This window comes from Caloenas nicobarica, chromosome 1 (genome assembly GCF_036013445.1).
Source record: "Caloenas nicobarica isolate bCalNic1 chromosome 1, bCalNic1.hap1, whole genome shotgun sequence".
NCBI lineage: Eukaryota > Metazoa > Chordata > Aves > Columbiformes > Columbidae > Caloenas > Caloenas nicobarica.
In genome coordinates, this window is record NC_088245.1 from 93,851,903 (window position 1) to 93,877,752 (window position 25,850).

Sequence of the window (25,850 nt, forward strand, 5' to 3'; positions counted from 1 at the left end):
CCTGCTTACCAAGCCAAAAGGACAGGAAGTATCAGCCCAGTAACACCAGAGAACTGCACACTGAATTAACCAATAATGGGAATACACACTCAAACAAAGGAGTCTGAACTGCAGTTAGAACTTCTCCGGGTCTAACCCAAGTACTAGCACTGTTATTATTAGCAGACATGCAGATGAGACAAAGGATATGTGGGGCTGTGTGCTATCAGCACACTGCCATCACCTCAGCTGTGATGTCCAACCATACCAGTTGCTCTGGATCTGACAATTGTTCCCTCTGGAAACACACAATTAGAGACTCTAGTCATCCACCCTAGGCAGTAGGTCTACTACTTCAGAAAAGGCGTCAGCCCCCTTTTATGCATTGCCCTGGACCAAGGCCAGGTTCTGTCAGGAAAAAGAGGTTGAATGCCGAAGACCTAAGAAATAACAACACACCTGTCTTCCACTTATGGTTGTCAAGATAAAACTTAGGGTGCTTTTCAGCACAAGAATTGAATGCTAATCTTCCTCCTGCAATACGTGTATATTCATAACGTGAATCCCTACTTACAAGTTCCAAACTTCTGAAGAAAAAGGTGTTTTTAATAATTGCATTACTATTAAATGCTAAGGCTCTCTAAAATAGGCACATTGTGCATAACTTGTTATATAAGAAAACCTACATCCTGTAAGCAATTTATCATTTTAGAGAAATGCAGGTTAACCTTATTAACCTCTTATTTCGACCTAAGGCAAAAGGTTAGTGACCGAGACAAGCAGATAGGTCTCTATAAAGGCGTTCAAAACCAGCTTCCAATGTGCTGCCAGGGAAAGGCACAGGATGCAGAAGCTGAAGAATCCAAGTTACTATACAAAACACCAACATCTTCCCATTATTCTCCAAAGATGTGCCTTCCACTTGTAGGAGATAATTAAGAGATCAAAAGCAAAGGTGTGGGATAAAAATTACAAGAAAGCCGTTACCTACAACACAAAAATGCTTCATTCAAACCGATTGGCCATCTTCAGCATTCAAAACAAACAGGCTTTGCATGGGCCATAGAAGTCAACACGTTCAGGCTATTTCATATCAAATTAATTGCTACTGAAGCAGAGACAAATTTCAGAGAAGGCAACTGATAGCCAAAAAGGCAAGTGATAGCCAGTTCAGCTCGTGAAAAGCTATATTCTTTGTGAGATGCGCTGTGGAACAAGAATTTCACCACACTTGGTACCACTGTGTCCACTGGGGATTAAAAAAAAAAAACAAAACACCTGTACCTAATTTGAAACCAAGTCGTTTTTCAAATTAAAGCCCTCCACAGGGTAGGCGGCCGCAGCTCAGCTGTGGAGCGGCTGCAGGCACACGGCAGCGTGATGGGCAGCCAGGCAGGGCCACAGGGACCGAGCGGCCGGGCAGCCGGCGGGAGCAGTGCGCAGGGGCAGGGGCACGAGGTCTGGCTCTGACGGGTGCCCACCGAGTCCTCGCCGTGACCCTCGCAAGGGTGCTACTCAGCAGCGGAGGATTTGTAGGACAATAGTTGTTCTCACTGTAGGCAATGGCTTCCTGAACCAAGGAGCAAGTATATTCCCTCCCTTTTATTAAAAAAAAAATAAAAATAAAAATCAATGGACATCAAAGTGTTGTAACTTATAATCTATTAACAAACAACAGACACAATGGTTCTGTATTGGATTTCCAAACCATAACTTTCTCCAACATCTCCATTACTTTTGTAATGGCACTGGAGAAAATTTGGTGGGAGAGAACATGGCCCTTACTTCAGGATGCAGTGGGAAATCCATAGTTCCACACCATCTGCAAAAATTAGAATTTTATCTGAAGAGTAAGCCATTTCCTAGCACTGGACAATGTCTTTTCAGGTGTCTGCAGGAATCCAGGCATCTTTCTCATTCTCATGCTATGGACATCTCTATAATAAACTCAGGCACATGAGACCAAACACGCTTTGGTGCTTTCATACTAACAGTGAAGGATGAAGTGTGCTAATTAACTGTAAACAAGCCATTAGGGAGATCAATGCTTTCCCTCAATGCCTTCCACAAGCTCCCAGGTTTCACCCGCCTCTGATGAAGTGTCCTCCAGGCCCAACAGAGATGGTGTCTATTCAATACAAACACCAGGATGCATCCAGAGGGTGCCAGCTGCCCACCCCAACCCAAACTCCAGATCCACCCTGTGGGCAGCTGCCACAGTGAAAGCATCTGCCCGCTCCCCTGGGCACAAATGATAGAGTTACTGAAGCCCGGGAGATGAAGCATTAAGGTAACTCATCACCTTCACACCCACCGCATTGGCAGTGAAGTAGCACAACATAACCTGCTGCAAACTCAGGTATTTAATCCTGGGCTGATTCGCGGGGAAGAAGAGATTTTCTATATTTTGGGTATGATACAGTAATTTCGTAACTTCTCTCTCACACTTGGTATCCGATTCAGAGATGCTGCGCACTAATTCAGTGATAACTTGTACTGCTTCAACCACAGAAGCCTCAGCTGACCTTCACTACACTTCACCTGGAATAATGCAAGAGATCGAACCGTGCATTTAACTGCACCCCTACATTTCAAGTTTCGTCCCACCTTCAAATCCAAAATAATTATTAAACCAACTGGAAAAAAGAAAAACAAAACAAAACAAAAACCAAAAAACATACAAACAAAAAAACCCAAACAAACAAACAAAAAACCACAACAAACAAGCAGATTTCTAGAAGCCTCTTCGTAGCCAATAGTGAAAAAGAAATTACTACCATCCCACAGCAACAAGACTACAGCTTCTCATGAATTTATACATTCAAGTACACGACTGCACAGGAAAGGCTTCCCTTCCTTTTAATATGTATGAGAGATTACATAATACTGATTTTTTTTTTTAAGGTAACTTACAAAAATCCTGAAGTGTCCCAAAAACACCAGACTTCTCAGTTACTACAGAAGAATTTAACATTGTTATTTCCAAAGCCGGACTGTTTTACTTTTTGCTCCTTGAAAAAATAAAACAGAATTCTGCAAATAAACCAAAATCTGAAGAATATTTCCTAGAAAGCAAAAAAAGCCCTTTTTTGGTCACTGCTATTACAGACCTTATTCCTGATATAAAAACTCAAGCCGGAAAAAAAACAAACCAAAACACAAACAAACAAAACACAACCCACAAAACCAAAACCAACTCGCAACCTAGTTTGACTTTCAGATGGCCTCTTGAGCTTGCCATATTGATGCTTTGAAAATTATTTCTCCCCCCACTAAACCTAGGTCTATGTGCTGTAGAACCCATATAACATTAACGAATAACAAATCTTTCCACACAAAACAACTGTATTTCCACAGACAATATTGTAGCTTTTCTAGTTGCAAATAAAATAAAATCAAGTTGCCATTAGACTCGATGCAAAGGTTATTATACCAATGTGGAACTGTTGAGAATGTAGAAAAAACCAAAGTTATTTAAGTAAGTGGTATAATGTTCAAAATGAATTTTGCAAAGGACAGTTCAGGCTAACAGCTAAGTTATACACTGAAAAAAATAAGTTATCCATGGCTTCACTGAGACAACCGTTTACAGCACTGCAAAGGAGGGGGACACCACAGCAGGATCAAACTATAGCAGCAGGAAAGTGCTGCTAAAACAGCTGATCCCACCGACCAAAGTTCCATCCCTGTCTTTGCTCACACAGGTAAAGAGCGACGCTCCACCATCCATCTAAACATCACAACCACTTCCACACCACCCAGCAGGCCTAAGCGGCTAATTACAGGCAAGTGGCCCAACGCTTTAAAAACATTCAATACTAAATGATTTCTAATCCGCCCATTTGCACTCTACTCGTTCGCGACCGCGCACATCATCCATTACAAGCATTCCACAAAAAACCACAACCCTTGTGACTATTAGTAAGTATAAGTTGCAAACATGTTCAGACACTTTGTTGGATACTTGAAACAGAATATGTTACACTTAACTCTTAAAAAAAAAAAAATCAACAACAAAAACGTGCAATCTTGAAACTTGCTACTGACCCTCTTCAGCTGCTGCTGTAATTGTTCCCTCATGGACTCAGGACAATTATCAAGCTGCGTCTTCTGCTCGGAGTAAAGCTCCTGAAGCCTCTCTAGTTTTTCCCTCTCAGCATCAAGTTTTAATTTTTCCTGAAGCATGAACCAGAAAATAAAGACAATTACTTCAAACCCAAGCAGTTAGTGATTATGACAGTGTGTGGCAAAACCTTAACAAACAGTTGAAGCATGTAGGTGAAAGACAGAAGCCTCTTGTTAGTTGAAATGCGATGGCGAGATGCAAAGTGATCAAAACAAAACATTACTTATTTTAGTGCGGTGATTAATTCTCTCCCTCAGCACTTTGTTTTGTACCCACACCTGGATGGTGCCATTAAAGCCCACTGCACAAACACTTGTCTCACCTAATGAAAAAAATTTAAAAAAAAAAAAAAAAAGAGCAAATGGTAGCCATGTTAGTGAGGGAACTGATGAAGGAGAGAGAAGAGAGTAGCTTTTAGAAAGGAAAATGGATGGAAAATGACTGTAGTCTGGCAGTGAGGGGAAAATGGATCATCTCAGAATGAATCACATGCCTATGTGTCTCTGTACAGGTAAGTACATTTAACAAGCAGTGAAAATTCAGAACGAGACAGAGCTTTATGAAGAAGTAACTCAGCCAGGAAATTCTGATGCAGCAGAAACACCAAGTGACTTAGCAAATTAATTCATTTGCTTCAGGGTCCAGGAACTGTAACCTGTTCTCAGGGATCAAAAAGGCTTGCTCAACCTCCCTGGTCTCCTCCAACTAGTTCAGCTTTCCTCACGGTTCCACTGGAGCAGCAGCACTCCACATGCTGCTTCTCACCCTCAAAAGCCTTTAACCTTTAAACCTTTGTAATAAAAGACTGCATGATTTACTCTGAAGCACTGCTGTGAAGACTGGCTGTAGATCACTTAAAACTACCCTGTAAACTATTACTTATCTATGGACCGAAGTCTGGGAATGAATAAATCAGTGTGAAGAATTTTTTCAATGCCTTTTACTTGCATCTACGCTGGCCAACAAAGCAGACACATTTTCTTCAACTGAGCAGTTAATAATTGGAAAACAAAATATGCTTGACAGGCCAGGCATAAATAATCAAGTGAGTCCCTGAAGCCCAGTGTTCTGCTACCTTCTGCAGTCACACAGGTATTTCCTTTTTCCTACTACTTGTTCTATAGTTATGCATCTCCTCTCAGATGGTCGCTAAGTCCCTTAACACTCAAAAATTAACAGTATCAGCCCCAAAAATTCAGCTTCTTTTGGCTGCTCCAAGAACACCTGAATTCTGTCACGGTATCCACTCATTTGTCCTCTCTCCAGTCCCAATTATTACGTAATTTTAAAATCAAATGCATGGCTCAGCAAGTGCTATTTGACGGGACACTCTACAGCACCCTGATGGCACATGCCATAGAGAAGACACTTCTTTTAGGATATAGTACTTGCCATTTCAAATTGTGGGATGGTGTTCCCCCAAAACCTTCTCTTTGCTGTTCCTGACAAGGTTCTCAAACCCTCACACGTGGCAGAGGCAAAGTAACAAACATGCATCAGCTGCCTGCTTTCTTTATGGTTTTATCTCTAAACATGAGTGGGATCAAGGGGCTGGGATTTCATTTTCTGAGTGTTTAAAAACAACAGGAAGCATTCTCATTCAATGCCAACATCAACCAAATTCCCAGCTCTGTTATTTTCATTTACACGTGCAGCTTCTCAGCTCATGTAACCAGATGAACAAAACGCTGAACACAAAAGAGTATTTTATTTTTTTTAAGCTTGTAAAAATGAGCAACTGAGCCAGCATATTCAATTACCTGGACTTCCTGTACTAGCCTCTGCGTTACACCAACAACAGCAGCAGCAGGGCTCAGAAATATGGAGGACGTAGCATGTGCAAGCTGCACAATGAAGGAGAATCATAGAATCTTTTAGGTTGGAAAAGACCTTTAAGATCAAATCCAGCCATAAAGCTAACATTGCCAAGTCCACCACTAAACCATGTTCTTAAGTGCCATATCAACATGTCTTTCAAATACCTCCAGATGTGGTGATTTCACATGTTCCCTGGGCAGCCTGTTCCAGAGCTTGACAACCCTCTCATTGGAGAATTTTTTCCTAATATCCAATCTAAACCTCCCCTGGCACAACTCGAGGCCATTTCCTCTCAACCTATCGCTACTTGGGAGAAGAGCCCAACCCCCTCCATGCTACACCCTCCTTTCAGGTAGTTGCAGACAGTGATCAGGTCTCCCCTCTGCCTCCTTTTCTCCAGGCTGAACAGCCCTGGTTCCCTCACACAGTCATCATAAGACTTGTGCTCCAGGCCCCTCACCAGCTCTGTTGCCTTTCGTTGGACGTTCTCCAGCACCTCAATGTCTGTCTTGTAGTGAGACACATGCAATTCTGGAGAGGCTACCTCTAGAGCTCTGTCCCCAAGGAACCCTGTTTGCCGAGTCATCCTTACTTCCAACATGGAAAGAAATCTATGAATAAACTGATAGCTCACCTTCTCACAAACCTTGGTGTCCATTTAACCCTCAACCTACAGTCTGCCACATTGTCCTTTTCTGCCCACCAAGCAACCTAAAGCAGCAAGGACATTTCTGACATTAGCTGCAGTATTTTCCCTCTGAAGCTATTCATAGCTCTCTAAATGTCAACACACTGCGACAAGCACGCTCATTCATTAACAAGCAAGTCGAATCTCGAGTGTGAGGAGACATCATCAGCAAGTATAAAACTCCCTGAGAATCCTGCCAGAGAGAACTGTTACTTCCCTCAAGAAACGAGAAATGTATTCCTCTGAGATTGAAAGTGATACTCATCTGGTCTATTTATAGCATAGCAAGTGCTAACATCCCACCAAACTGGCTCCCTTCAAAATGTGCAGTCTTAACAGGAAATATCACTTTCAGCAATGAGAGGCATTAGATGTTTTGCAGCTGTGGAGTTGAGTTCGCTGACATCTCTAACTGTGCATTGGTAAAGCCGATTTAATTCACAAAAGTAATTTAGAGAAATATAAGAATGACCAGAATTTTTTCATACAGTCTCTTCTATAAATGGACCAAGGCAAGTTCTTTTAGAAGGGAAAGATTAATAAATTTGCGAGCTCAGTGCAAGACACCACTGAGCCAAGCCTGCGGCTGAGTCTGCGAGCTGTTTGCTCAAGAGCAGCCCATGGCACAGCTGTGAACAGAACCCCTGAGCTCCAGCTGCTCATCCTCATCTCAACCGCGTGAGCTTGTACTTTTTAAACATTTCCCTGCAGACAACCGCTTCCCAGCCCCAGCATTGAGTCCAGAGTCGCGTTAACTGTAGTCTGGCTGAATTCTTAACATCCTGCTTCCAGAGAAAAGCAGTACAGCTCAGTAAAGCATAACATCTGGTCTAAGCCTACTGCCCAGCTTGCCCCATGGTCTGCCTCTAGACAGATGTTAAATGAACCTGGGGTCAGCTGGGATACAGAGCAGGACTGACTTGGATTTTGATGATGCTGGGGCACAGCTTGGATCAGTTTTGGAGGATATCTGAGTATCGTGAAGGATGGCAGTAGAAAGAACTGACATGCGACACTATCCCGTGAGAGCACAGGATGCCAGCAGAGCACCCGCGGTATGAACACAGACCATAAGTGATCAACATGGGTCACAAAAGGAAATCAACCTTTACATCTGGTAGAATTGATTTTAGGGCAACAACACATCACATAGATGATGAGGACACAGAGGACATAAAAGGACTGTATTAAGGATAATCGTAGCCCTTACAAGAATGGCAACAACAGGAAGAAAGAGACCGATTGCTTCAGTGTTGTCTCCTGTGGTTAAGGATGCCCTATGCCTGATCAATACTGCTACTTAAAACCCTGGCAGCTCCTCATGCCCGTTCTGCAGAGAAATCATCCTACTTCTCAATTTGTCATTCATCGCATTCTGCTACTGGAGGCAGGCAGGCTAAAATTGCAGAGCGGCATGTGTCTGAATGTGTATGTGCCTTCTGAACCAACCTTCCTGCATAAACTGGGAGACTCTGCAGAAATGAGTCAGAGCAAATGCAGATGAAACAGATAAAGGTTCTCAAAAATCCAGATACGAATTGGAAAAAAATAAAGCGAGAAACCTATCACTTTTACCAAGTCACTGGGAAATGGATTGCATGGCTAGGTGAACTGAGCTCACTTTACAACCTTCCAAATCCCCCCAAGCTCCCCTCACCCAAAAATAAAAACAAAAAAATAACATATGTGTTATTTTCAGAAAGAAAGGTAAACTGCAAAGAAGCCTACAGGCCATAAACGAAGGAAAAAAAATACTGAATGCCTTCCCATCCAACAGGCTCTTATACTTTAAGTGTTCCAGCCTGAAATACTCCAGGATCTTTCTCAGTCAAGCTCACCTATAACTCAGCATGTTATAAGGTAGCAACATTTCATTACCCACACCAAGCTTCAAACATGCACACCCCGTCTCTCAGTATGGAATAGTGTCACAACTCTCACAGGTGGGAGAAGCATCTGCAGTTCTTTGTTCTGAAAAGCTTCTCTATGTCACCTTCATGCCTTCACCTCTAGCCAAACTTCCTTCTCTTACACTCCAAAAGAACGTCCCTCCCCTTCTCCAAAATAATCTACTGCAAGAGTTCAAAGGGGAGGAGAAAGAGCAGACTACAGAAATTATTCCTTTCTACTTGGAAGTGGTGTGATGCTACAGAGCTTGTCCATTCAGTAAAACGTTACTGAGAAAAGTGGAAGAGCAAGAAAATTTGACTTGAACAACTCACTGATGGAATTTGCCTACCCCTTGCTGTGAATAAGAAAATAGTCTAGTCCCTAACAGAAAGCAGACTAGGAAATGTTATCTGCTCTTCAGTGTTTACTTGCTGAAAGGGGCAAATGGTACATTTAGGCAGTGTTAAACCTGGGGTCTACCAACTCTTCCAGCACTCCTGCAAATGCAAAAAGCATTTCCAACGCTACAGCTGAGAGAAATCAGACCACATACAACTCCAATGAAAAAAATACTGTTGAAATGGAACAGACTCTCCTGTGCACAAACTGTACCTGCTCCTCTTCCATATTTTTCAGACTACTCTTTCCTTCATTCCATGATCTCTTGCAGGACAGAAGCATAAAACTCATCACAATTTAGTTTTTTGTCACTAAATCCCTGTGGGTTTCAAGAAAGAAGCCATTAACAGGGAAAAAAAAAAAGTATGCCAGGCATATGAAAAAGAGTGTAATATGATAGGAAAAGGTATTTCACAATAGTCGTTTTTATTGTATGAGTGGTAACTAATTTGCTACATAATAGTCTCCATACAGTGATGGCATCCATATGAGATCTCAATGGTTTTATTTCACATGCATGTATAAAGCTAATATTAAAAAGCATTTTAAATCAGAGTAAGCAATCCCTCTGCAGTGAGTAAAAAAAGAAAAAAAACCCAGAATACTTGCATACATTAACTTGCTTGTAAGACAATTCAATTTTTTTTTTTAATTTCTAAGCTCATTCTCTGACCATTGCAATGTGTTTCCTCATGAACAGATGGGGAGACAAAAGAAAAACTTGATTCTATAGCACTGTTCCTTCATGAATGTAGAAGGAGGAGGAAACAACCATCCAAACCAGAAGAGAAAAAAAAAAAAAAGTGTATAGTCTTCAACATCTAGATGATGATTTTCCTTAGTGGCACAAACCATTCTGCTATTTCCCTCACAAATGTTTTAAAAGAAAGCTCCTGAATTCAAATTTTTCTCCTCTTCATAATCATTTTTCCTCATCAGTGTTCTCTCTATAGGACATCCTTATGTGGATATATCCAGTGGATGCAAGTATTCCCTAAAATACCTAATCTTGTGTATGACGTCTTAAGGAGGTTAATAATGTTATAGAAATAGTAACTCATCCATTTAAAACACCTGCTTACATCTTGCTGACCTGGAGTCTGACCAGGAAAGATTTAAAAGGCTGTGCTATGAGGCATAAATTTGTCAGATTCATCAGGATAAAAAACAACAGCAGGAATTTTGAATCCAGAAGAGACAGGATCGAGGAGAGACCACCAGTATATTTAACTTTGATTACTGGTGTCCCCGTTCATATGGCTCAAACAACTGCTCTTCCTTTGGCTCAATTCTTGCAAGTCTTTGCAGTACTAATTCAGCAAAGAGGCCAAGCTTCAAATGTTTTTGCATGTCTGGGATATTCTGTTAATGACTGAAAAATATTTCCACAAAAGTATACAGACAAAATTAAATTAATTCCAAAAAAAAAAAAAAAAAAAAAAAAGAGTTATCCGCTGCCAGCTCCTCCTGATTTCTGCTCTTGAAGAGGGACAGGAAACCCAGGTTGAGAAGTCCCAGGGTATGTATTTCCACCATGACATAAGGCAAAGGTCCTCCAGAAGAAAAAGAATAACCTCCCCCTCTGAAAAAGCAGTCTAAACTTTTGCATAAGTAATTGTTTTGAAACTCTCTGCCAAAACACCCATTTAGCTAAGATTACCTCCCACAGCACTTCTGCCGAATTCATTACTCATTTTCAGTTATTCCTATTTATTCATGTTCAATGATCCTTTTTTTTTTTTTACCCCCAGATGTGTCGTTACTTTCAACCTCACGCTTTAACTTGGACACAACAGGGATGGTAAATCATTAAGCATCCTTTTCCACATATCCTGCTTCACAGACTAAGGAAGCACTATAGGAAACTTCGCAAATCTGGATTATATCCAATCGGCTAAATACGATTTTCTCCAGCTTCCTTATAGACAAACGACAATCCTGAACCAAGTCTTGTGAGCGAAGGGTCGTCAGGAGGAAGTCACAGTTGTAAATAGCTCTGTGGACCCAAGATGGTACTCCACTTGAAACAACAGCATCTTTACTGTACACCTACAGCACAGTAACATGAACAACTGCTGCGGTACTAACTGGGAGCTGGGCTGGATGGCGGGGAGAAGGGCATTTGGCTCCTGCTTGCTTGTTTCTGGGTACTGCCCTGCTTGGCTCTCACCAGAGCAGGCTGTGCTCAAAGAAATTTTGCCAACATCTGTAGAAAAGCTCTTTCCTGGAAAACTTCAAGCTGCATCTCTCAAATTGCATTACTAATGACTTATCAGGGCTGACTCTGCATAACTGAACCTTGCAACTCATAGCTTAAATGCTGCTGTTCAAATACATAGTTGGCCACCTTTTTTGTGGATAAAACCAAACATGTAGTGCATGGTAGCTAAAAAAAAAAACCAGAAAGAATGAGACCATTTTAAGCTGTGCTCAAGAAGCACGACCCTGGAGGCAAAGACGACCTTCCCCCACACACTAATATGATTTCCAGCACAGCTGAAAGCATGGGCCATGCCAAACAGCTCTGAAAAACGCCACCCCAGCCAGGACAACCGAGTCCTGTCAGCACTTGTACCTGGCAGAGATGCGCCACAGCCAGATCTAGGCCCAGTCCTGCTACGGTGCTGAAAGTCTCTGTCATCTTCTTTTACAAATGGCAATGCCTCACAGCTCTTATTTCCAAAACCTAAGTAAATCAACACTAATTGCTTAATTCCATACAATGTGTGTGGTGGCATACTCACAAAAGCAAGGGAAATGCTTTCAACTCACCACAGGGCGTGGGCTACATTATCTTTCCCAGCCATTAACTTGTTCTTCCTCACCATTAGTGCTGCCACGTGTTCAGATAGGGCTGAGCACAGGACTTGAACGAGATCAGAATGCAACGTACCATGTCACACATGACGTCCCCCTCAAAATCCATCCCTGATTTACAGGCAAGGTGCTGAAACTGAACTCACAACTCCCCTGCCTTCAAGTGTGTTTTCCAGTTGATTCTCTTGCCTTACAAGGGCTAGATGCTGTGGTTTTAAGACTGTGCAAAAGCTGGCAAAAATTGGTGTCCTCATCTAAATGAATTGTGCACAGGGCATTAAAAAAAAATTAAAAAAAAAAATCAAATAATCAGGTTGGAAGTAGTATAAGAGCTTCCACCTAGAGTCTATTTCAAGTACATAACATGGCCTAATAACTAGGTTGTAGTTTATGACCTCTCTTTTCAAGAATTTCACAAGCTTTTCAAACAGGTGCACGGGTAAGGATGAAACACAACCAGGCAGGGGTTTCCTGTCCAACAGGTGCCGAGATCAGTGGCAAATTCCAGGAGATGCTCAAGTCGCTCCAGAGACAAGTGCCGTCATGTACAGCACTAACGTCTCAGCATCGCCTTGTGAGTGAAATTAACTCTCCCTCTCACCTCCGGACAACACCATGCAGTGCATTCAGGTGTCACTCCCATATCCTGACAGAAATGTGACCACTGTCCAAGCGATGGGACCAGACAGCTACTTTCCAGGAAGCACCACCAAAACCGAGACCACCAGTATCATTAGGGGTGAAATATTCAGGCAAGTAGAAGAAACTGTGACCACTGTGTGGACACTGGGACACTTGTTCTCGCAAGAAACAACACAAAAACTACCATCAACAGGGTAGAGACTATTGGCCAAAACCTGAGCCTTAATTCTGTTGAAGAGGTCATAAGTTTCAAACTGTTTCAGCAACAAGGGCCGCTTTTCCCCAAGCACCCCTTTTCTGGTCCTGTACAACTACAGAGACAAGATATTGCCTATCTTGGATCAGATCTGCAGGGCTGCAACCTTAAACATACAGACACACAAATCGAGCTTTAAAAAAACACTGTTGTTTCAAGTCAGACAGAAGTTTCATTTGTTGACATGATGAACACCATCTGTTTTGCTGGCCGACACTACTTTCTCCAGAATGCTTCAGCTGTCACTTTATATTTTGCCTGTTTGCAGAAGCTCATCTCCCATTTCTTTTTTAAACTTTCACTTTTATGCAATGCTTTCAGACATCTTCCAGAACAAAACCTGTGGGCTCTTCAAGAGTTTATTTCTACAAAGATAATTTCAGTAAAGCCATAGCTTTAAGTCTAGAGCACACACTCACAGCTGGATTTTTTTGTTTGTTTGTTTTTTTTTTTTTAAAAAAAAGGAACACAAAAGAAAAGACAAGTAAAATATTGTAACTGATCTGACTAGTGCTGTACTTCACACTGAAAAAGTGTTTTGAGTGAATCTGCCTTTTAAATGACAAAAGTGCTTTTTCTAGGCTCTTTTCCGTGTTTTAGTTCAACCGAAAATTTAAACCAGATCTGGCATTTTAATTTTCTGACTGCTAAACACTAACATTCCATCATATCACTGCAAGGAAATTTAAACAAACTACCAGTTTTAGAATAATTTCCATTAGTTTCATGGAACTTTGAGGCTACTAGAGAACAAATACAAAAGGCAGCAGCTCTCTTGAATTTCTGGATATGTTATTCGTTACCATGTACCAAACAAAATTTCTAGCAGCATCCTTTTGGAAGGTATCTGCTTGCACCACCCTATCTGCTCTTACGCATTTTAAACGCATCATTATACTAAAAAGCAGGTACAAAACACATTCCATGGACAACTTAAAACATGATCACAGGCAACACTGAAAGCTGAAGGATCACTGAGGGATACACAAGAATGAGGAAAAGCACAGGCAGGAGAGTCCACAGAAGTTCATGCAGAAACTGGATGTGCGGCATCACTGCCCAGGGCAGAGAGGTGGGAGCATCATCCTCCTCCTCAGACACAAGCTAGGTGGGCACGGCCACAAAAGAGCATTCAGGCTCATGACAGGGTAGGCAGAAATTGAAGGCAAAAAGCTCAGAATAAAACAATGCAAGCTTGTAAGGCCTGAATTAAATGGGAACTGTGGAAGAGCCAAAAATGTACAGCTTGTCTAAGCAAAAGCAAACAATGCAGAAGACTTCCAGATATTTCTGGAAAGCTTAAAAAAAAATTTAAAAAATTTTTCAAACAAGAGGCGGAGAGACTAGCTAGAGTATTTTCACAAGTGACAGGTTTAAATTATGAGGTAGAGGATGAAATTTAAAAAGGAAACATTACTGGCTGAAAGCCCTGGAAAAACTTCCTGACCTTGAGTTATTCTTGGTGGTGGCTCATCCCCCGTGGAGAAGGGAACTGCCCGCCTGGGACACCAGCAGAGTCTGCTGTGGGGAACCAGAGCTCCCCTTTTCCACGGGGACAGCTTCATCTTGCAGGCCCTTTCCGTTTCTCTACTTAAAATCTTATTATAGTGCTAGCCTGTTTTGCAAATATATGGTTATATATATATGTTGTGTATTTGAGAGCAATTAAGTATCTGTCTCTATTGGAGAACTAATTAATTCCTTGCACTTAATCACAGAGAGACTGTTCTGCAGTACTAAAATTGTCAGTCAGCAAACAAAATAAACCAACATAATTGCCTTAAAATTACATACTTGACAGATGTCTTATATATCATTCTATACAATGATAAAGCCATCTTCTGAAACTGCGGCTGCTTTTTTTTTAAATTCAAAATATATCACCTACAATGGAAGGTAGTGGAACAATTCAATTAATATTGTTCTTTTAAACAGATAACCCAAGTCCAAGCCCTGTATGGATTTTTCATTATTTAAAAATATCTTCACAGTAGGTCAGGTCTTTTTATTTAAGTGTACTACATTTTGCTTGTCAAGCATACTTTGGGAAACAAGACTGTTACAGGGAGATGATGGTGAGACAACTCTTTTTTTTCTTCAATATTTATCATGTTATAGATAGTACTTCATAAAATAAACTCCATCAATATGTTAATCAAAGAAATGTATTTTGAAGATGAAAGGGAACAGAGCACACAGCTAGCTTAAATAACTCAATTACCTTTGTCTTTTCACCAATAACATTTCTCTCCAGCTCAGCTATTTTTCTGTTTAGATGATCCAATATTTCCTTCTCTTTCAGCAGCTCTGTTGTTTCAGATTTCTGTTCCCCATCCAAAAGGGCACATTCCATATCCAACTAGGAACACAAAACATTTTTCAGAAGCAGTCCAGATTAAGAAGAAATCTTGATACACATTATTTTCTGAGGGAAAGGGAGTGAGTTGGTGATTTTTCACAAGAGAGAAACATTTTAAAAAGAGGAGAAGAAAAAAAAAGGTTTACTGCCACAAAAGTTAAAAAGAGATCACAAATCTGAGAAAAACTAAAACTGCAACATAAAATACTGCAAAACAAAGTCCAAACCAACTTTAGCTTGAAGGTTCTTTTTCCCAAAACTTTTTCTTTTCTATCTCTTCTCTGTGCTTCCCCTTGCTATGATACTGTACCGACTCTCTGTGTGCCAGCTCCATAGGAAACCCTTCTGGAACAGCTGTTTCTTTCCTGTCGCTGATAATTGGAGTAAGCACAACCTAAATGCCTGGCCAGCTTAGCCTGCAACTGTGAGATTCCAGAAGTCAAGAGGGTGCCAGCGTACTCCTGCCACCCTAAAGCCAAGGAGGTTTGAAAGGAAGTTGTCTCACTTCCTTTCTCTTTAAACCGTCACAGGAGATATCACTATAAAACTCCCCAGTAACACAAGGTATTTAGATCAATTGAGCGACCACTAAACAAGCAAGATTGTTCTAATTCCACTTAGGAGTATAACGGTTACAGCTGGGAAAGGCTAATCTGAGTATCACATCCATCTCCCAGCTGGGGAAAAATAACCTTCATAGTAGGAGACTGCCAGGTCCGTGACTCTGTGCCTAATCTTGGTGAAAAAGCAGAGAATATGAAGGCTACATACATCCACGAGTTCCCCAAACACTTGCTGAGCCCATCAGACTTATGCTATGTAGACGTACCTAACAAGCAAGACATTTAAAACCAAAATATATTTCATACCTCTCTGGAGGATTCATCCATCTGGTCATTTAAATCTTTGATCTTCTGCTCAAGTTCTTCCAAGTTATTCAGTATTACTATGCGCTCCTCCTCCAGTTGAACAAGTTCCTGGCCTCTTTGCTCATCACTTGTGCATTCTGGTATCTGCAGTTGCACATTACAAGAGGTTCATTAGAAGACAAAAAAAAAAAAAAAAGTTAAACTCTCTCTTTCCTTTCCCCTTTCATATCTTGTTCATTTTAGACAAGTATGATACTCTTAGTTTTGAATCCATTACATACTCCATGTCTACTATATTGCTATTTCTATATTTAGGTGTACAAGAGAAATAAACATGATACTTTACTTCCAGGCATTGGAAGTAAATACTATACTTACCAGTAAATACTATTCATTCTACAGGAATTATTAAAACCTAATCTCTGCGAATACTTTACATACTGTGCTATTTAAGTTGTAAAAATCTATTTTTCCCTTATAAAAATAACACAGATAGGTGAAGATGCTTTAAGTAAATTTCAGCTGTTCGTATAATAAAAGTCAGGAGGTAGAGCATTTTTGTAGCCAGCCATTAAGATGGGCAGCTTCTGTAACATAAGGACAGAAGTTGGTTCTGTCTCCCCAGTTAGCACTGAGGAAGCGGTAGCCTTAACGTTGCTCTTTTCATTGCCATTTACTTATTAGATGACTGTGCCAAGAATTAAACAACGTTATTAAGAAAATACCTCTGATCTTATACCAGCAAAAGCTAGATCAAGGAGTATCGAGTTTCAAATGTATTCTTCATGTTCGTCTGATTCCAGGGGCTTGTGATCCAATCACTGTGGTGAGGCTGCTCACTCATTGTCCCCAGTCAGAATTAGAAGTGATCTGTGTGCAGGGTGTCGCATTAACCACTGGACCACATAGCCTTGCTCAAAAGAGGCTCAGCTCAGCTACTGAGCAGCTATTCTGAGAGCAGGCATTTTATCCTGCACAAATCTAATCTTGATATTTTGAAACAATGAGCTGTGTTTCATAAACTGCTTTTTATTGCTTTTCTCAGGGTTAGGCAGAACGCCCTTTACAATGAATGAATGAATGGTATTCCTCGATTAGCTTTAGTAATCCCAGCAGGAAAGCCTGTTTTTGTCCGGTGTCCTGTTCAGATAATGCTGACATAACATCTTCGATTTCCACTTCCTAATAAGGATTTAAAATAGGATCTCTGATTTACACGAAGAAACAAACGAACAAGAAAGAAATGCAAGAGCACAGCAACTTGTAAGTGAAATGTCTTACTACCTTTCCAACACAGAAAGAACAAGTAAAGCCATAATAGCATGTTTCAGTTTGACATAACTTCACACCAAAAGACTCAGCAGACAGACTTCCAGAGAGATACCCCTTTAAAAAATAAAATGTATAAAAGATGCATAGATGAGGTTCTTAGGGACATGGTTTTGAGGTGGACTTAGCAGTGCCAGGTTAATGGTTGGACTCTATGATCTTAAAGGTCTTTTCCAACCAAAACGATTCTACGAATCTATCACACACACCTCTCTCTTCTACACATACTTATATCTTTATAGTCAATAGAAGCGTATAAGTTAAGCAGAGGCTAAATACAATTCATACTAGGCGTACAACTGTGCCGAAGGTCATATGGTGTGTAAATAACATGAAAAGGGAGAGAGACAAAGAATATTTGAAGGTGCAAGTTTGTTAAACAGAAACCTGCTTTTATGGCTTTCCTTGGTCTTATTATGAATATAGTTATTTAACACACTGCCTGTCACCAGGATTTGCTGGGTGGGCACACCAGAGCCGAGGCACTGACCCAAGATGACAAAAGGTCCTTGTCCCAGCCCAGAGGAAGCTGCTGCTGCCCCAGCTGAGGAATATTGTAAGGAATGCTGTTAGCTCTTTTTTAAAGGGCAGTTTCCCTTCAGTAACGAAACAGCAACGTGAAGTACACAGGAATAAGCTGCAGCTTATGAAATGTGGGAGTTGGGTCAGAGCTGCAGGAGGCTGGCAACCACCCCGCAACCCATGAGAGGTAACAGCTGATCTCACAAGTGGCTCAGGTCCAGCCCCAAGAAAGGAGACAGGACAGTAAATTAGGCTCAGGCAACTCCTCTTCACCTCCCGCGCAACTGTTCTGGTTTGCTCATGAGAAAGCATCCTCCTCATACAGAAGACAGGAGCCTCAGGCTGGGAGAAGATGGCAGAGCTTCCCTTCCCTCCTACATCCCAGCAAGGGTCCTGAAACCTTCCTCATTTAACCTTCCTTGTTTAAGTAGCTATGTTTGTTGAAGTAAATCCTTCTCACTCAGAAAAATCCTGAAAAAAATCTTCCTGAGCAGTACGTATCTCTGGAAAAAAAAAAAAAAGAGCAAACAAAAAAACCCCAACAACTTCCAGTACCAATAGCTTCCACAGAAAATGTAATAATTGTTTGCTGGCTGCTAACTTGTATGAGCTCCAAGATTAATTCTCACACCTAACCCATCCTAACTGCGGTCCCTGCCAGGGCAGCTGACTTCTAGAGGAGGATTTCAAGCAGTTGAACCTGGATTGCGCTCTTCCCTCCTACAGAACGTTACCTTTGGCGTGATGCTTAGGTAGGATGATTCGGTGGCATCTTTCAGGAAGCCGGGAGCAGCAAAAGGTGGAGGCTTCGCACCTTCGCCGAAATGCTCGTCGGCTCTCGGAGCCCGGGAGGGGAGGAAAGCAGCGGTGCCACGGCTGTGGCTGCTCAGCTCCGAGAAATCCGAATCGCTTGCAGATGATTTCAAGGGGCTTCTGAACCTCGTTTCCAGATTCATCTGGGAGTCTTCAAACACCGAATCCTCATCGGAGAGCTGAAGTTTTTCGAGTTCTTTGTTAATTTTTTGAACATCAGCGACCGTTGTAGCTGCAGCGGGGTCACTGTCAGATTTGGAGTACTCCGCACACAGATTGAGGATTGTCTCCAGCCGCTGTCGCTCCTAGTTTAAAAAAAAGATAATAGAACTAAGCGTCACATGTGACCTGAAGTAAAGATGAAGTTAAAAAAAGTTTGCTGTTTTTGCTGGGAGTTTTTTTGTCGGTGGTAGTTTTGGGTTCTGTTTGTTTGTTTTTTAAGAGTGAAGGACTGAAGTCCTCCAGTTCTACATACATCTCTAGCACTTAGAGATAATAAACAGAGATACATAAATTACAGTGCAAGATGAAAAATCAAAAGTAACACAGAAGAACTTAAAAAATTAAAAGTACATTTCACAGAAATGAATAGCTACTTAAATAAGATGCCCTAACACTTATTTATCTTTCCAATGTAGAAAATTTTAATATTGATATTGTTTATTCAGTTTGTTGTAACCATACCTCCTTTGTATGTATACATGTCCAGCGAGCTCACTGTATGAATCACTAATTGTTCCACTTTATACTTAATGCTATATTCCTACCAAGCTGCAAAATATCAGAGATTCTAATTTCTGACTTTTTTGGATTTTTTGCTAACTCTGATTGTGGTGTTTTTTTTTTTTGGCGGGGGGAAGAGGGTGGAGAATTAGTCCACATTTTGAAACACAGTTTTAGGAGCATTAACAGAAAAACGAGGTATCACATCTAAAATACAACAGACATCAAAATAAACAGAAGTGCGAGAAATCTTTATTTACCAGTTCATTCAAATTCCCTATGGATTCATACCAACATTTCAAACTTGAGAATCTGAATAGCTGTGCCAGTTTGACCTGACATGCTTCAAGTTGCTATAAACATTTAATTCCTGAAGAATTTCTAGATCTCTATGATACTTTATAAAAAGTATCAGAAAGTTACATTTGTTTTATTTTACTATATGCATGGCTTCCTGTAACTTCTATTTCAGAGAAAATTTTTCATTTTTAAGGGGTCATATTTTTATGTAATTTTATGTTTCTTTTGCTAAAGAAGAAAAACAATGTGAATAAAAAATTGCTTACCATAAGCCTATTCAAAATTCTGATGGAAAAAAAGACCACTGTGAGAGTTCCATGCTTGGCATTAATACCGGCACTAATGATCTCATTTCTGATTTCTAGGAAATCCTTCTTATTTTTAGCAGCATTGAAAAAGAAAGCCAAAAACCCCAAATCCTCAGCGTCCTTCCCCAGGAGCCGCTACAGGCATATGCACTTTCCAAGCTCTACCTGGCATTACATTCGCAAACAGGACTTGCAAAGCAGCTATTCCTGACAGTCCCAACACTCCTCATGCCCAGCAGCATGTGATACCAAGGATCAGGCAAAGCAGTTCAGGCAATGCATTGCCTGCCCTTTCCCTGCAGCAAGCCGCTGGAGTTTTATGAAAATTTAACACTGGTTTACAAGCACTTAGCTTTTACACAGCTACCAAGAGATCACCCGGTTCTATGCACTACACGTTCACATCACCCCACATCACCCACAGTTAAGAGCTGCATTTCTGAGCTGGAGACCCCATCTGAACCCATCCATTTCCAAGCACTACCCAACCGAGAGAGCGCTGCGAGACAGAAATTTTGCCTTCAGGTAGCTTATTTCCAGGTTCCCACTGCAGGTTTCCTCTGAAGCCTCCTGTAATGGCAGCAGCAGGGACAAGCTGCTGGAATAGTGGAGCGCAGGGCAGCTGTGGGGCAGCAATTGCAAGCTTGTATTTTCCACTAAATGGGTCCAGCAGATCCTGCAGGCATCCTTCAACCCCAAACAATTGACATAATTATAACTCCCCAAAACCTTGTTCCCTCCAGGCAACCACTGCCAGACCCTAAGCCTCTTCCCTTACCCCTCCAACGCCGCTATCCTCCCTCTTACTAAGACTTTTGGCCACGCATCCCAATTCCTAAAGCGCTGTGCAAGGGCTGGCTGGGATCACCGGTAATTACACAGCTCTCCCTGTTGTGACGGCACCGGGTCTGGCCCTTTCATGCAGTCATCGTAATGGTTATGGATGGGAAACATGGCATCAGGACACGGAGCCCCATCCTTCCCTGCAACAACAGGGGATATCAGGGCTCTGCCAAGCCTCCATCCCTTCAATAATAATAGGAAATGGCAAATTTCAAAACGCAGCCGCTGCTCATCCTGGCTTAAGCACTCAGGTCAGGGGCTCTCACTGCAAACCTGCCCTTCGCTGAGCACTCGGCAGGGGGGAGGGAAATAAAAAAAAATTCTCAGGAAACCTTAAAAATTGCAGGAAAACTTCTGCCAGTCTTAAAAAAATCCTGATGAACTTTCAGACACATTGCAGAAATAACGATATCTCTCACTTCTATTTTGACATGTGCCAAGAAGCTTATGGACAGGAAGCTCTGTGGTTATTTTATACGCCCTATTCTCATCATTTCATCTTGGCCAACTCATCCCAGCTCCAGCACACCTGCATTTAACTGTTTCCAGAACAAATTTCTGAGTCAAGCAGCGAGCAAGGAAAGCACCCCTGCAATGAAAAGTGCAAAAGCAGCAGAACATGGAAAATCCAGTCAATAATTTTGCAAGAAATACCACACAAGTTATTTGTGACGCCGAACACAGCAGAGGGGAAAAAAAGGTACGTCAAAAAAAGGAAATAGATTTAAAATTGGCTCTGGTGGGAGGGAGGGGGGCTGAATCAAGCCTTGAAAGCCTTTCAGTGTATTTCCCCATAAAACATCCTTTCCAACAAACTAAATCATCTCCATGTATTTTCAGTGGAGCTCTTACCTGCTAAGAAAAGGGGTACACAGGTCTTGTGCACTTTCTGCCTGAGCAGTTCCACCGCTCCTGGCATTGACAAAGCTACACAGCATCTATGGATGGCTGCAAATTTAGGTGCTGAAGGAGAAGGGTGGGATAAGGGGATAATAACCCTCCTCTGTTATTGATTAACAATGACATTAAGAGACATCCCTGGCACACTGTAAAGAAAAATATTCCAAAATAGCAGAGATAAATACCTACCACTTTTTTAACAGCAAACCTGTCAGAGACTCCTGGATTTGTTCATCTGCTGTATGTCACGTATATGAATTTTACAAATGCACAGAGGTGATGCTGTATCTAGATATCAGGACAACACTTGGTCAATCAGCTGTGGCAAGCAGGAAGCTTTTTAGATAAGTGCCACTAGCAACTGGATAACCCCAGATTTCATTAAATATACATGTGCAGTCTGTCCTTTGTGGCCGACGCTAATGAGAATTATGGCTAGTCTGTGCAGCCAAGGCTCCCTTTGCCTGAAGAAGAGGCTGTTGCTCTTTTCAGCTACCAAACAGCAGCACTTTTCCACTGTCGGTCTAAAAACCTCATGGGCAGACAAACAACCAGCTTCACAGCAAAAGCTTGGAGCAGCAGCTGGTCAAAAAGGATGGGGGAGGAAAGAGGCAGACAGACCAAGGAGGAAAGCAGCAGAAACACCCAAATGTTTCTTTCTCACAAATATATCCAGCACCCCACAGACAAGAGGCAGGAGAAAAGCTTCTCTTTCCTTCCTGCATTTCTAGTGAGCTGGTGATTTCACACCTGCCAGATACTGAGAAGCTTATTTCAAAGTGAGACTTTAACTGGGTCTTAGCACAGCTTGCCCAACTCTTCTTCCCTTTCTGTCCAGTTTGCACCAGTTTCTCACTCCAGCCTCATTTTTTTTCTCATCTTCAGTCCTTGCTTTTGCTATAGTTACTCTTTTGGCCCTGACGTTACCACTAGAAGCAGGGAATTCAGAAGCTGCCGTAGCTCATGCCCGTCTCTCAGCAGCGATGCACGGGCAGCCCTTCCCAGCAGAGGCGCTTCCCCGGGGCAGCACTGGGAGTGGGGGACCAGTGGTGCAGGGACCAGGCTGGAACACCTCGTCCTTACCTTCCTGGAGCAGGCACAGAAGAAACGGAGCGGCAAAAAGCAGAAGAAATCAGTGGCAGCAAGTAGAGCCAGACTCCAGGGAGGAACCGAGCAGAGGACTTTCTGCAGAATTAGCTGCTGATTCTGCAGGAACGTATTGGGCTCCTGAGGAAAAGCCGTTGGCTTCCAAAATATCAATGTTGTTCAGAGCAGTGCCCTTTTCCCCCTGCAGTACCTATGTGGATGCTCCTTTTCAAATCACAGAATGTCAGGGATTGGAAGGGACCTCAAAAGATCATCTAGTCCAATCCCCCTGCCAGAGCAGGACATCTAAATGAGGTTGCACAGGAAGGTGTCCAGATGGGTTTTGAATGTCTCCAGAGAAGGAGACTCCACAACCTCCCTGGGCAGCCTGTCCCAGTGCTCTGTCATCCTCACTGAGAAGAAGTTTCTTCTCATATTTAAGTGGAACCTCCTGTGTTCCAGTTTGCACCCAGTGCCCCTTGTCCTATCAGTGGTTGTCACCGAGAAGAGCCTGGCTCCATCCTCATGACACTCACCCTTTATATATTTATAAACATTGATGAGGTCACCCCTCAGTCTCCTCTTCTCCAAGCTAAAGAGCCCCAGCTCCCTCAGCCTTTCCTCACAAGGGAGATGCTCCACTCCCTTCATCATCTTTGTTGCCCTGCGCTGGACTCTCTCCAGCAGTTCCCTGTCCTTCTTGAGCTGAGGGGCCCAGAACTGGACACAATACTCCAGATGAGGTCTCACCAGGGCAGAGTAGAGGGGAAGGAGAACCTCTCTCGACCTACTAACTACCCCCCTTCTAATACACCCCAGGCTGAGGGCAGGAGCCTGAAGACTAGAGCTCTGGTGCCAAACTTAAGTGCTGTAAATGCAAACGGGTTTCATGAAATGTATTTCTTCCTGGCCCATATTGTTCATTTGCATAAAACATATAGCTGCAATAACCAAGTATATGTAATCCATGCTTTGGATTATTAAAGATCCCACAAAAATGTTTTGGAACATAATTAAAACTGAATATTTCTGAAAATTTACTGAATCATCAGTATTAGTTATATTCTGAGGGGGTTTTTAGTCCTATTATATGGCACTTGTTCAGTTACTAAATCAAACTGATGTTAAGTAGCAATTCTGTAACACTATAGAGACTGTCAAATACTAATGGTGGGAAAAATTTCCTTGATCTAGCCTTTGTCTACTTGGCTGGGATTCCTGTAAGAGGTAAATCAGTTACACTTTTACATACAGCTTGGGTACTTTAAAGGGTGTAGAAAAAGACACTGTGCCAATATAAATTTATAAAACATGTATATGAGGTTTTTCCAAGCTGTATGGGAGATTTACATAAGCTCTATTAACTATAATTTTAAAGCACTACCACCTTGAAAATTCCAAAGTATTTTCATTTCATTTTCCCCTCACATGAGCACATCTTACTAAACTGTAATGAATGAAAACCATGCACAGGGATATTCTGTATTATTTCCTCCTACTTGCTGAATAAAGTTAATGAAATCCAACAGTCTTCTGACTGTGGAAAAAGTAGACTACAGAATAAGCTCCCTGAATTTTATCATTGCTTGTTCAGGCATCGGTTGTATAAGCTGAAATCTCTCCCAGCACAATTCCTGCATCTAGTAAAACTTCATTAACAAGCTATGTTTACAGATTGTGCAGACAGTGGGACTACGGAAGGTATCACGCAGATACTGCACGTGTAATTTTTAAGTACCTACCACCACCTAGAGGAAATACATTGTACTGCCTAAACAAACAGCAGTAGAAAAATCAAGCTCAGGGCTCTTCATATGAGCAAGTATCAAAGAAAACAGACGGCCTTAATATATATCTGACTATGTTGTCTGTGCTGTTCCACCTCCAGCCTTCTCATGGGCTGAAGAGAAAGACTGCCTTTCAGTTCCTGCAGCTACCACAGTTGGGCTTTTATCTCCGATAGGAAAAAAAAGAGTGAGATTTAAAAAAAATTTAAAAAAAATTTAAAAAAATTCAATAGCTAACTGAATCTCATTGAATATTCTTAGATCACAGTGACAGGTTTTTTTTCCTTGTTTGTAAGGCTCTTGTGCCAGCTTCAGCAATATCTAACTGGAATAAAGCTTGTGTAAACGTCCCCATGCCAAGACGCGACGTCCGGTCAGCTGGGCTGGAGAGGAAGCAGCAGCAGATTGTGACCCACCAGCCCGCTGCCTGTGCAAGCTCCAGGAGCAACCTTGTGCCGTCCCCCAGCACCCACCAGTCCCCAGCGCTCAGCAGAATGGGAACTCTGGTTCCCCCTGCTCCTCAAGTAACAGAGAAACAGGCTGGCAAAACACAGTCTTCAGCTAGTGCGGGTGAACCCAGCCGCAAAAGGCAAACCAAAAGAAAAGAGAGAGGGAGAAACACCAAATCCTACACAAGCACATGCACGTCTTTTCTGTTTGGTGCATGGGAACGAATTACAACTCACACATTTAAATCATTCAAAAAAAAATCCCTGCAATACGTATTTTCGCTATTTGCACCATGTTTAAAATTCTCTGTTTACTTCTTTAGGCAATGAAAGCAGATCATCTGGCAGTAGCAGCAGCTCAAAATGCAAACTTCCAGAGGAACCTGTCACTTAAAAAGCAAACCAAGCACAGATAAAACTCACAGAATAATGTATATGGAAAAGAAAAAGAAAAAAACTGAAAGTAAATAGATGAGACCAAGGGCAGACACTAGGTCAGATAACATGTGCATTTATTTTACTAAAACAAAAACAAACAAACCAACCTAAACAAAACAAACACCACACATCCAGAAGTCAATATCAGCTATCAAACACAACACCCCAAAACCCCTCTGTGCCAGCAGGATAGCTACAGGAGCAGTGCTGGTACAAACAAAGATGCTTTCCACTTCATATCTGGGCCATAGAGCAGTCTAATCCTCTAGAAAGGAGGCTTCTGTTTCTGATGGAATTCTCTGAGTAGTCCTACACTTTTCTTCTGCGTACCTTGCTTCAGGAACAGAGACACGGGCACTTGTGCATAGAGGGACTGTGTTCCCCTGCCATTTACCTACCAGCTACTCAATCTGAACTTTCAATCAGCACTGAAAACCCAAAGCACAGAGTTTTGCTATCCATGAGTGTTGTTTTTTTTTTTTTTTTAATTCACACCTTCCCCCATCTCC

The 25,850-nt window shown here is 41.8% G+C and overlaps 1 protein-coding gene across 8 annotated transcripts in view; it reads right to left on the reverse strand.

Moving 5' to 3' along the window:
- PHLDB2 (pleckstrin homology like domain family B member 2) overlaps positions 1 to 25,850 on the reverse strand; it is an 88,763-nt gene that overhangs the window by 28,510 nt on the left and 34,403 nt on the right. For 6 of the 8 annotated variants that reach the window (XM_065643585.1, XM_065643595.1, XM_065643628.1 and 3 more), the window contains exons 4-7: positions 18,429 to 18,812; positions 15,844 to 15,987; positions 14,837 to 14,974; positions 4,027 to 4,155 (exon numbers count right to left, since the gene is read on the reverse strand). In XM_065643585.1, the coding sequence (XP_065499657.1) occupies positions 4,027 to 4,155; positions 14,837 to 14,974; positions 15,844 to 15,987; positions 18,429 to 18,812 (795 nt within the window). The remainder of the gene's footprint in view (positions 1 to 4,026; positions 4,156 to 14,836; positions 14,975 to 15,843; positions 15,988 to 18,428; positions 18,813 to 25,850) is intronic. The other 2 variants (XM_065643620.1, XM_065643604.1) reach the window with 1 other exon arrangement.